The 12,015-nt window shown below is 47.1% G+C and overlaps 1 protein-coding gene across 2 annotated transcripts; it reads left to right on the forward strand.

The window, feature by feature from the left end:
- The first annotated feature begins 6,230 nt into the window (after positions 1-6,230).
- On the forward strand, positions 6,231-11,199 carry LOC115416617 (Usher syndrome type-1G protein homolog). 2 transcript variants are annotated; one of them, XM_030130449.1, is made up of 4 exons: positions 6,231-6,512; positions 8,838-9,285; positions 9,589-10,406; positions 10,986-11,199. In XM_030130449.1, exons 1-3 carry the CDS (start codon positions 6,349-6,351, stop codon positions 10,399-10,401), a joined length of 1,425 nt encoding a protein of 474 aa, XP_029986309.1. In that variant the 5' UTR covers positions 6,231-6,348; the 3' UTR covers positions 10,402-10,406; positions 10,986-11,199. The 2 variants fall into 2 exon arrangements, with proteins under 2 accessions (XP_029986309.1, XP_029986311.1); XM_030130451.1 differs by having other exon boundaries at positions 9,589-10,358; positions 10,444-11,199.
- The last annotated feature ends 816 nt before the right edge of the window (positions 11,200-12,015 follow it).

A 12,015-nucleotide genomic window follows, 5' to 3' on the forward strand; every position in this document is an offset into this window, starting at 1 on the left:
TACCAGCGCTGGCCTGAAGCTGGATGTGCGCCACAGTCCTGGATGTGCGCCACAGTCCTGGATGTGTGCCACAGTCCTGGATGTGCACCACAGTCCTGGACATGCGCCACAGTCCTGGATGTACACCACAGTCCTGGACATGCGCCACAGTCCTGGATGTGCACCACAGTACTGGACATGTGCCACAGTCCTGGATGTGCACCACAGTCCTGGACATGCGCCACAGTCCTGGATGTGCACCACAGTCCTGGACATGCGCCACAGTCCTGGATGTGCACCACAGTCCTGGACATGCACCACAGTCCTGCTGTCTCCCACATGGTGTGGACACTTTTCTGTGAGGTTTGGGTGTCTCAGTTTTGTCTTGTTCACTGTCTTTCATTTGAGCATGTATTTTGTCAGACTGTTTTGTGTGCTTGAACTTGCATTTACAGCGCCCACGTCCATGCTCGTTGCCCTGGCGCTGGCATTTTGTGTCTTAATTAACTCCAACTGCTGTGCAATGCTGAGAGCCTGTTCCAACGTCAAGTACGTTTCAAGTTGTAATTTCTGTGACACTTTGCCATCACCAATCCCAGTAACAATCCGATCTGGTATGTGTTCATCCTTGGTTGTTGTGAAACCACAGTGCTCTAGTGGTTTATGCAGCTGTCTGTCAAACACCACCTCCACCTCTGCCCCTGGAGCTGTGAACGTCTATGGAAGCAGACATCTTCAGGTCTAGTGTTTCTTTGTGGTAAAAATGTTCATCAAACTTTTTCAAAACTTCCTCATAATAGTTCTCAGTGTCTTCTGGGAACCTAACAGAGCTGAATATTGGCTTTGCCCAGACCATAGAACAGTGTATTTACTTGTAGGTTGTCACCGTCTTCGTGGTCTAGCTTTGTTGCTATCTGAAAATGGGAAAACCAATGTCTCCAGGTTGACCACGCCGATGGCTGGGTGAAGTCCAACCAATCCAGAGCTTGAAACTTCGCATTATCGCTGCTTCAGTCGTATCCGCTGGGCGAAAGAGTTACTTCTGACACCATGTCATGAATTCACCCAAACATTAAGGATGACTTCTCTTAGTTTAATGACACAACAGTCAGAACAGATGAACGGTGTGAATCCCATCTCTGTGTAATACACAATGAACAACTGAGCTTCTACTGGAAACATCTAGAATTCAACGGTACCACAGATCACTAGAGCCATCTAGTGGACATGCTGAAAACACAATTAAATTAAATTGCATCACACGCCCAAGGATGAAATTCATTCAGCAGAAGTAGGGATGCCACCCCCCACCCCAACAAATCAAAACCCTGTCTGTGTGTGAGTGTGTATATATGTATATGTATATATGTATATATATATATATATATATGTATATATATATATATATATATATATATATATATATATATGTACACATATATATACCAGTCTAAAGTTTTCGAACAGCCCGGTTTCTTCCAGTTTTGTCTGTAAATTCCAGCAGTTCCAGTCCAATGAACAGCTGTAAATGGTACAAAGGTAAGCGTGAACTGCCAGAGGTAGAAAAGAAAAAAAAAAAAAAGTAACGTTAAAAAAAAAGAAAAATAATGCACATTTCAGAATTATACAAAAAGGAGAACAAGAAATGGGTTAACAACTGAAAGAAGTTCTGCAGCAACGGAGGTTGATCAAGCCTGGAAAGCTGGTGGTTCAATTCCTGCAGGTGTCCCAATGTTTGTGAATTCCTTCCACCCCCTGTGTCTGCAGAACAGGAGTGTGGAACACACTGTGGTACCAGACCCATGGAGCAGTACTGGAACAGGACTGGACTGAAGAAAGGAGTGTGGTACTGTAAAAATGGAAAAGAGGAAAAGGAATGAACCAGAGAAGAGAGACAGAGCATCAGAAGAGGGAAAAATGGAGGTGTCCTCCAGAGAAATGTCCAAGAAAGTCCAGGTGTCAGGAAGTCCAGTTTCCTTCAGCATCCAAAGGCACTGAAACTGGACTGGAAATGCAGACAGAAGAGGTCTGGAAGAAGCACAGACACAACAGAAGCAGAAGAAGAGTTTAGGACAGAAAACAGCTGGAGTGAGAGGAGACTGACAGGACAACAGCTGAAAGAAGAGAGAAGAGAGAGGAGGAGGAAGAGAGGAGGTCATAGAGGAGGAGGAGAGGAGACTGACAGGACAACAGCTGAAAGAAGAGAGAAGAGAGAGGAGGAGGACGAGAGGAAGAGTTTACACTGAACAGACTGAACAGATGAGTTTACACTGAACAGAGTGAACAGATGAGTTTACACTGAACAGAGTGAACAGATGAGTTTACACTGAACAGAGTGAACAGATGAGTTTACACTGGGAGCAGCAGACTGAACAGGTGCAGGTCTGATGGGTCCAGTTGCAGCTAAATCCATTGGTGAGACTTCAGAATCAGAAAAAGAGGCTTAGCTGGACCATGAAACAGCACCAGTGGACTACTGAAGACTGGAAGAAGACTACTGAAGACTGGAAGAAGGGCTTATTGACTGATGAATCCCCATTTGAACTCTTGGGTTGATCCTGCAGGACTTGTGTCTGCCTTATGTCCAGTAGGTGAAAGGATGGTTCCTCAGTGTGAGACATCAACTGTCAAACATGGAGGAGGAAGTGTGATGGTCTGGGGCTGTTCTGCTGGATCCAGGGTCAGTGACCTGTCCACAGTGAAAGGCACCCTGAACCCAAACGGCTCCCACAGGTTCATTCTGCAGCTATGCCATGCACTGCCCTCTGTTGGTCAGGGGTTCATCCTACAGCAGAGAATGACCAAAACACAAGTCCAAGCTCTGGCAGAACGACCTGAAGAAAAAAGAACCAGAACTACCTGAAGAAAGAAGAACCAGATGGTCCAACTGAAACATGGAGTGTCCAGCACAGTGTCCAGACTGAAACCCCATGGAACTGGTTAGGGTTAGCCCTAACCCTAACCCTAACTCTAACCCTAAGTCTAACTGGACAGAAGAGTGAAAGCAAAGACACCTACAAGTGACACATTTATGGAACTACTACAGCAGAGTTGGAAGAACAGAATATTTGAGTTCCATTGTCGACAGAATGCCTCCAGTGTGTTCAGCTGTTCTATCTGCCACAGGTGGACACTCTGATGAGTCCAAAGTTTAGAATACATTTGGGTTTACAAACTGATTCCATGATTTCTGTTTGAACTTTAATTGTTTATTTGTTCTATGCTTTAATTTCAGAGTACACTGAGACATTCAACTGCATCATTTTAATGAAATTCTGGAAAAATTGGGGTGTTCTAAAACTTTTGACCGGTAGTGTGTGGCGCACATATGTGATAACATATGCTGTGGTCATGTGGTCCCCGTCAGATCCACTGGTCCTGTAAAGGCCTCTGTGTTGCCAGACCTGGTCCTGGTCAGATCCACTGGTCCTGTAAAGGCCTCTGTGTTGTGGGTTATGGTGTTTGCAGGTCTGTTCACTCAGCCTGTGTTAGTTCCAGTTCCAGTTCATGTTAACTGTTCTTTGTGACAGTTCTTTTCCATGCTGCTCATCCCTGGCCTTCATTAGCCCTCTCATTCCCTCTCATCCCTGTGCTGATGAAGGCCCGTTTCATGGATTGAAGCTGTGATTTCAGATCAGTGGATTCCGCTGGGTTGGGTGGAGGACCTTTTGAAGTTTAAAGCTTCTTTCCTGAATGCACCTCGCAGACGCTGGACGCTCAAACAGGACAGAAACGCAGTCGGAAACAGTGTGCCTTTCATTAAGGACATTCGCTCATCGCGCTTCTTAGATTTTCCTACAGATGGGGAAGGGGTCGGCCGGCCGGCGGTAGGATTTGTGTTGGGACGCCGTGTTTGCCCAACGGCGCTGCGTTCACATGTCAACAAACAAACAAACTCCCACCTGATCGCAGGAAAATCAGCAAACATGGAAAAGTCACGCAATGGAAATGGAAGTAAATGTGAGCCAACATGTGTGGATGGAACTGACAGTTCAAGGAGGAAGTGGAACATGGCGGTCTAACCTTAACCTTAAGCCTAACCCTGATCCCTAACCCTGACCCTGAACCGTCCAACCGTTGACATAAACGATAGTACAGGGTCTGCACGTGGAGTCAGCGCTAGTGGAAGTCACGGCAGTTCCGCCCACTGAGTGTCAGAAAGAGGGAGATGAGTGACAGCGTTGGCTTCAATCCTGTCTAAACTGAAGAACAATATTGAATCAAAAATGGGGCAGAGCTGTTGTGAGATTGATTGTATTTTCAGGTTCTTAAAACAGTGGGAGCTATCGTTTTACAGACACCGAACGACAAAGAAAAGAGAAGGAGATGGATCCACAAATCCAGGAAACCAAACCTAGATCTGTGGATCCTGTTTGGTGTCAGCTAACATTCACTGATGCTGTATTTTTGGGTCCAATCAGACCTGAAATGACCTATTGTTTTGGCTAACTGTCCTTCTTAGTGCAGCTCTTGGTTTCATGATCAGATCTTTCATGGTTTTTGTCTTCATTTTGTGATTGTGAACCTTGTGCTCCTACATGATTAGTAAACTAACTGAAACTGAGGCCAACCTAGTTTTACAAATACGGGGGAACTGAAGAATAAAGCTACGACGGAGTATTAGGACCACAGAAGAAAAGAAAAACACTAGTCACTACCAGAATAAAGTCAGAAAATATGGAGATAAAACCTGGAATTTAATGAGAATAAAGTCGAATACAAAAAGAATCACAATGTTATGAGGATAAAGTCATAGTTATTAAAAAAAACTCATAATTTAACAAAAATGTCATTGGTTTATGAGATTAAAGTCGTCATATTCTGACAATAAAGCCATAATATTATCAGAATAATGTGTTAATTTAAACCAGGTGGTGTAAATCTGCTAATTTCCCAGAATCCAGTGGTGCCCTGCTGGTCCACAGCAGTAGTATCTGTGTTGGATAAAGGACTGGATCTGAACTAGACTCAGTAAATCTGCTCAGTCCCAGTAGATCATGCATATATTCACTGGGGTCAGTCCACGGTCTACTGGAAATGACCTTTGGATCAGCTGGTTCTGGGCCCTAGTTTTAGACCCTTTGGATCAGCTGGTTCTGGGCCCTAGTTTTGGAGCCTTTGGATCAGCTGGTTCTGGGCCCTAGTTTTAGACCCTTTGGATCAGCTGGTTCTGGGCCCTAGTTTTGGAGCCTTTGGATCAGCTGGTTCTGGGCCCTAGTTTTGGAGCCTTTGGATCAGCTGGTTCTGGGCCCTAGTTTTAGACCCTTTGGATCAGCTGGTTCTGGACCTAGTTTTAGACCCTTTGGATCAGCTGGTTCTGGGCCCTAGTTTTAGACCCTTTGGATCAGCTGGTTCTGGGCCCTAGTTTTAGACCCTTTGGATCAGCTGGTTCTGGGCCCTAGTTTTGGAGCCTTTGGATCAGCTGGTTCTGGGCCCTAGTTTTGGAGCCTTTGGATCAGCTGGTTCTGGGCCCTAGTTTTGGAGCCTTTGGATCAGCTGGTTCTGGACCTAGTTTTAGACCCTTTGGATCAGCTGGTTCTGGGCCCTAGTTTTGGACCCTGGTTGTCAGTCCTGATGAAACCATGTATATTAGTTTCAGGTCCAAATATCACTGACCCCCTCCCCCCTGGATCAGGTCTGGATCCTCCATTTGTGTCCACATGTCAGTGTTCATGGACCACTTGTTCTTTGGTAGCTGGTACAGATCCATGTCCAGTCCAACTGTCCTTCATTTAATTTCAGATTTCCCATGGTCCTTTTCTCTGGCTGTGTTTACTGCTATACTCCGTCATGTTGAGCAGGTTGGTTTAAGACACTCAGCCTGACTGAGAGGGGCGTGACCTGGGGGGGTACCCTCTATTTGCGACACTGTAATAACCCTTAACCCAAATTTAGTCTGAAATCACACCAAAAAAATCGAACTATTTATTGTGTTAAAAATACTTGAAAGTTTTTTTTTTTTTTTTTTTTTTTTTTTTTACATGTGTTTTTTTAGATCTCTGTCATTTGTCTTTTATGTTTGTTGTGCTTTTTTTCTTTTTTAGACCTCTGTCATTTGTCTTTTATGTTTGTTGTGCTTTTTTTTTTTTAGACCTCTGTCATTTGTCTTTTATGTTTGTTGTGTTTTTTAGATCTGTCATTTGTCCTTTTGACTCCAAACGTCTCTTTTTTCTTCTCCTGTTTCTCATTGGTCAAACAGGCGGGTTTTTCGTCGAAACCCCGCCCCCTCCCGTCCACCAGCACGCCTCGTGTCCGTCTCCAAGCAACGTCAGGAACCTGCCAGCCGGTCCGGTGCTCCGTCTGTCCGTCCGGACCCGGCGCGTCCCGGACTCAGACCCGCTCAGCCCCCCATGGTCCCGGACCGGTGCCATGAACGACCGGTACCACCGCGCGGCCCGGGACGGGCTCCTGGAGCCCCTGAAGGAGGCGACGCGGAGGGAGCTGAACGGCCCGGATGAGGACGGGATGACGCCGACGCTGTGGGCCGCCTACCACGGAAACCTGCACGCGCTCCGGCTGATAGTGGGCAGAGGGTGAGTCCGAACCGGGACCCGAACAGACCCGATCCGGGACCCGAACCCCGGGCCTGTCCGATCCGTTTAAGGGAGGTTAGTGTCGGTCAGAAAAAGTTCATTTAAACGGAGATACATGACAGACATGAGGATAAGGATTCAGAGAACAAAACAAAACAACAAACAAACAAAACAGGTTTTAATAAGGATTCAATAGAACCAAATACATACAAAAAAAAACAAAACAAAACAACAACAAACAAACAAACAAAACAGGTTTTAATAAGGATTCAATAGAACCAAATACATGCAAAAAACAAACAAACAAACAAAACAGGTTTTAATGAGGATTCAACTGAACCAAATTCATACAAAACCCAAAACAAAAAAAGAAAAAAAAAAAAAAGACAAATAGAACTTAATACAATAAATAAAAAATAGAACTAAATACAATTCAAAATTGAACTAAAAACAGTAAAAAAATAAATTTAAAAAATGACCTAAATACAACAAAAATAAATAAAAATAGAGCAAAATCCAATAAAATATAAATTTAAAAAACTGAAGTAGATACAATAAAGAAAATAACCAGATACAATAAAAATAAATGAAAAATAGAACCATATACAACAAAAAATAAATACAAAATACACAGTTTTATTGACTTAATTTAATTTAATTTAAATGAAAAATACACGACAGATGAATGGAGTTCACACATGAGGACACTGACATATAAAAACAACAAGTTCAACAGAATAAAGTCCAAGAAAAAGACAGAGACTTTCACTACTTTGAATTTATTTCACAGCTTTTATTATATTTGATTCTGTTGAAACTGATGGAAACACAACATGAGGATATTTATATTAAAATGAGGCTTTAATGAGGGTTCAATAGAACAAAGAATAAAAGACGAAAGACAAAAGACAGAGAATCAAGTCAAATGCAGAAAGTGAAAATAAAATACAGTTGTTCAACATCACATCTGAAGGAAGAAAAGGTCACATTGAATGGAAGAATTAAGGATTAACCCTTAAAAACCCAAACGTCCACCTTTAACCCTTAAAAACCCAAACGTCCACCTTTAACCCTTACAGACCCAAACGTCCGCCTTTAACCCTCACAGACCCAAACGTCCACCTTTAACCCTTAAAAACCCAAACGTCCACCTTTAACCCTCACAGACCCAAACGTCCACCTTTAACCCTTAAAAACCCAAACGTCCACCTTTAACCCTTACAGACCCAAACGTCCATCTTTAACCCTTACAGACCCAAACGTCCATCTTTAACCCTTACAGACCCAAACGTCCACCTTCAACCCTTACAGACCCAAACGTCCTCCTTTAACCCTCACAGACCCAAACGTCCACCTTTAACCCTCACAGACCCAAACGTCCACCTTTAACCCTCACAGACCCAAACGTCCTCCTTTAACCCTCACAGACCCAAACGTCCACCTTTAACCCTTACAGACCCAAACGTCCACCTTTAACCCTTACAGACCCGTCTGCTCTGCGCAAACAGAAGGTGGATCAGCTCAGCCTTTTGTTCGATGATTTAATCCCTTATCTGCCACGAGCTGACTGAGGCCTCATATGGCAGCGTCATTACAGCAGCAGATTAAAGGTCGTACTGATGAACGCCGTCATGGTTGACTGGGAGAGTTTGGCTGGTGGATGCAGGGGCTGATGGGAAATCGGCGACTGACGGCCAGTCCTGCAGCCGTTGGTCAGGTGACTGTCAAGTTTCAACAGTTTCAGGTTTACATGTCATGTAGTACCATGGCAGTGGAACAGTCTCCGCCTGCTATCCAAAAATAAATAAAGAAATAACAATAACAATCACAGCAACAATAAAAATGCTGAACCTTCCAGTCCAGGTTTGGATGACTGGTGTCCTGTCTGCTGTCCAGAGCCTTTTTCCTGCTGTGGTTTGTGTAGATGTCCTGTTGTCATGGTAACAATGGAGCTCCAATGACTTCAGAGGCTGATCTGACTGTTCTGATCAGGAGGGTGTGGTCATGTGACCTCATATTCCCAAACCATCCCAACCAATCGCAATGAGTCTAATGTGAATAAAAACAGTTTGAACTGAATGTATAAATGTGTCTGTTGTTCGATGCCAGTTTTTCAAACACATTAAACTCATTAAATGTCTGGAAGCATCTGACTGTTTTCCACCACATTCTAATGTTCCTTCCCCTCTGACTCCTCCCCGTTCTCCTTTTCCCCCTCTGACTCCCCCCCCCCCCCCCCCCCCCCCCCCCCTTCTCCCCCCCCCCCCCTCCCCCTCTTCCTCCTGTCCCCCGCCACCCCCCCCCCCCCCCCCCCCCCCCCTCCAGAGGTGACCCAGATAAATGTGACATCTGGGGGAACACCCCCCTCCACCTGGCAGCTGCCAATGGCCACCACAGCTGCCTTTCCTTCCTGGTTTCGTTTGGGTCTAACCTCTGGTGTCTGGACAATGACTACCACACTCCTCTGGACATGGCCGCCGCCAAAGGTCACATGGACTGCGTCCGCTACCTGGACTCCATCGCCGCCAAGCAGATGGCGCTCAACCCCAAGCTGGTGAGGAAACTAAAAGATCGGGCGTTTCGTGTCGCCGAGCGCCGGATCAAGGAGTGCTCTGAGCTCCAGCGGAAGCACCGCCGACGCATGGAGAAGAAGTTCATGAAGGAGGCGGCGGTGTCGGACAACGTGGACGCCATGAGCTTCTCCAGCTACACCAGCGGCAGCACGTTGAGTCGCAAGTTCAACACCGTCACCTCCAACATGCCCTACTCACAGGTGACGTCCAAAAAACACAACCCTAACCCCTAACCCTAACCCTTACCCTAACCCACCAAGGACAGGAGATGATGGAACCAGAGCGAAACTACCAAGAGGCACATAAGCAGACCAAATGAGCCCAAAAGGGTCAGGGTTTAGGGTTAGGGTCAGGGTTTAGGGTTAAAGTTAGGATGTGATCTACTTTTTAATACACGTCAGTTATTTGGTGGCTTGTCCATTTGTTCATTGTTGACTTTAAATCAGCAGAATGTGGCCAATGTGAGTGTTGACCTTTGACCCTCAGTCTGACTGTGTCCTCAGGCAACCTTACACTCCACGGCAAAGGGAAAGGCCAAGATCCAGAGGAAACTGGAGAAGAAGAAACAGGTGGACGGGACGTTCAAGATCTATGAGGACGGGAGGAAAAGCGTGCGCTCGCTGTCCGGCCTCCAGTTGGGAAACGACGTCATGTTCCTCAAACAGGGAACCTATGCCCCCCCCAAGGACTGCTCCCGCCTCAACATCCGTCACATGTTCCTCCGTGATGACGACGACGACGGCGTGTCTCGTGCCATAAGCGACCCAGGCCTCCACGAAGCCGCATACTCAGAGATCAGCGCCGACTCGGGCCGGGACTCGCTGTTCACCCGACCCGGGCTCGGCACCATGGTGTTCAGGAGGAACTATGCCGGTAGCGTGTTTGGCATTGGGGGGCGGGACGATGGCAGCGTGGCCGGGAGCGAACCCGTGGGCCGGGTGCCCAACGTTCACCTCCGTGGCCGCCTGCCCCGCCGCTCGCCGAGCCTGGATGAGGACAGTATGGGCAGTGCTCTGAGTCTGCAGGACCAGAACCTGCAGGAGCCACCCTGGCAGGATGAGAACCTGGGCTCGGAGGAGGACCCCGAACCAGAGACCTGTCCTCTGGACACGTTCCTGGCCTCGCAGAGCCTCGGCGAGTTCATCAACATTCTGAAGAGGGAGCGGATCGACCTGGCCGCCCTGCTGTTGTGTTCAGAACGGGACCTGAACAGCATCCACATCCCCTTAGGACCACGGAAGAAACTCCTGGAGGCCTGCAGGAGGCGCCTGGATGCCCTGAACCGACCCCCGGCCATAGAGGACACTGAGCTCTGAAAGTCTGCCTGGGTCCACAACCCTAACCCTAACCCTCACCCTAACCCTGGACCGACCCCAGGCCATGGAGGACACTGAGCTCTGAAAGTCTGCCTGGGTCCACAACCCTAACCCTAACCCTCACCCTAACCCTGGACCGACCCCAGGCCATGGAGGACACTGAGCTCTGAAAGTCTGCCTGGGTCCACAACCCTAACCCTAACCCTGGACCGACCCCAGGCCATGGAGGACACTGAGCTCTGAAAGTCCGCCTGGGTCCACCACCCTAACCCTAACCCTAACCTTGGGCCGACCCCAGGCAATGGAGGACACCGAGCTCTGAAAGTCCGCCTGGGTCCACAACCCTAACCCTAATCCTAACCCTGGACCGACCCCAGGCCATGGAGGACACCGAGCTCTGAAAGTCCGCCTGGGTCCAGAACCCTAACCCTAACCCTAACCTTGGACCGACCCCAGGCCATGGAGGAGACCGAGCTCTGAAACTCCACCTGGGTCCAGAACCCTAACCCTAACCCTGGACCGACCCCAGGCCATGGAGGACACCGAGCTCTGAAAGTCCGTATGGATCCAGAACCCTAATCCTAACCCTGGGTCCAGAACAACTGGACATCTAGTGGACACATAAGCCACTGTTTCAACTGGGTTCTGGAGATTGAACTCCTGAGGCCTGAACGCTGCACGTTCATCAGTAAATCATGGTTCCACGTCTGGAGAACCCTAACTCTAACCTATGGTTCCACATCTGGAGAACCTTAACCCTAACCCATGGTTCCACACCTGGAGAACCCTAACCCTAACCCATGGTTCCACATCTGGAGAACCCTAAGCCTAACCCATGGTTCCACATCTGGAGAACACTAACCCTAACCTATGGTTCCACATCTGGAGAACCTTAACCCTAACCCATCATTCCACACCTGGAGAACCCTAACCCTAACCTGTGGTTCCACATCTGGAGAACCTTAACCCTAACCCATCATTCCACACCTGGAGAACCCTAACCCTAACCCATGGTTCCACATCTGGAGAATCCTAACTCTAACCCATGGTTCCAGATCTGGAGAACCCTAATCCATGGTTCCACTTCTGGAGAACCTGATTTAAATACACAGAAACAAAGGGGAGTTGAAACCAGAAGATCAACGACCAACACATGAATTCAATGTCTATGTTGGTTTTCCACTTTAACTCTGTCATTAGGTTTAAGGGTTAGGGTTAGGGATAGGGTTATCATCATTCATGATGTTATTGAAGTGTCAGTTAAAACTAGAATATCATGGACCTTTTCATTCACTCATTGTCTCCTTTGTAGATATTTAACCCTAACCCTTAAAGGCTGATGTTCAGGACCAGGGTTTAACCCTAACCCTTAAAGGCTGATGTTCAGGACCAGGGTTTAACCCTAACCCAGGGTTTATCTACAGTCTGTGACCAGAGCAGCTGGGTTTTCCTGTTAAATATTGCCCTCTAGTGCCCCATTCATGTATTTACCCTAACCCTAACCCTGGTCCAAATGGACCTCAGGACAGGGTTAAGGTTCTCCACAGATGGGTTAGGGTTAGAGTCAAACAGCTGATGAACTATTTCCTCCTGATCCATGTATTAGTAAGTATT

The sequence above is a fragment of the Sphaeramia orbicularis genome, unplaced genomic scaffold (genome assembly GCF_902148855.1).
Source record: "Sphaeramia orbicularis unplaced genomic scaffold, fSphaOr1.1, whole genome shotgun sequence".
Taxonomy (NCBI): Eukaryota; Metazoa; Chordata; class Actinopteri; order Kurtiformes; family Apogonidae; genus Sphaeramia; species Sphaeramia orbicularis.

What these genes read in the sequence shown, in the direction of transcription:
- LOC115416617 (XM_030130449.1), top strand. Translation starts at nt 6,349, where the DNA reads ATGAACGACCGGTACCACCGCGCGGCCCGGGACGGGCTCCTGGAGCCC. An exon ending in CGGCTGATAGTGGGCAGAGG is followed by an intron (nt 6,513 to 8,837) that starts GTGAGTCCGAAC and finishes CCCCCCCTCCAG; the next exon opens with AGGTGACCCAGATAAATGTG. An exon ending in CCAACATGCCCTACTCACAG is followed by an intron (nt 9,286 to 9,588) that starts GTGACGTCCAAA and finishes CTGTGTCCTCAG; the next exon opens with GCAACCTTACACTCCACGGC.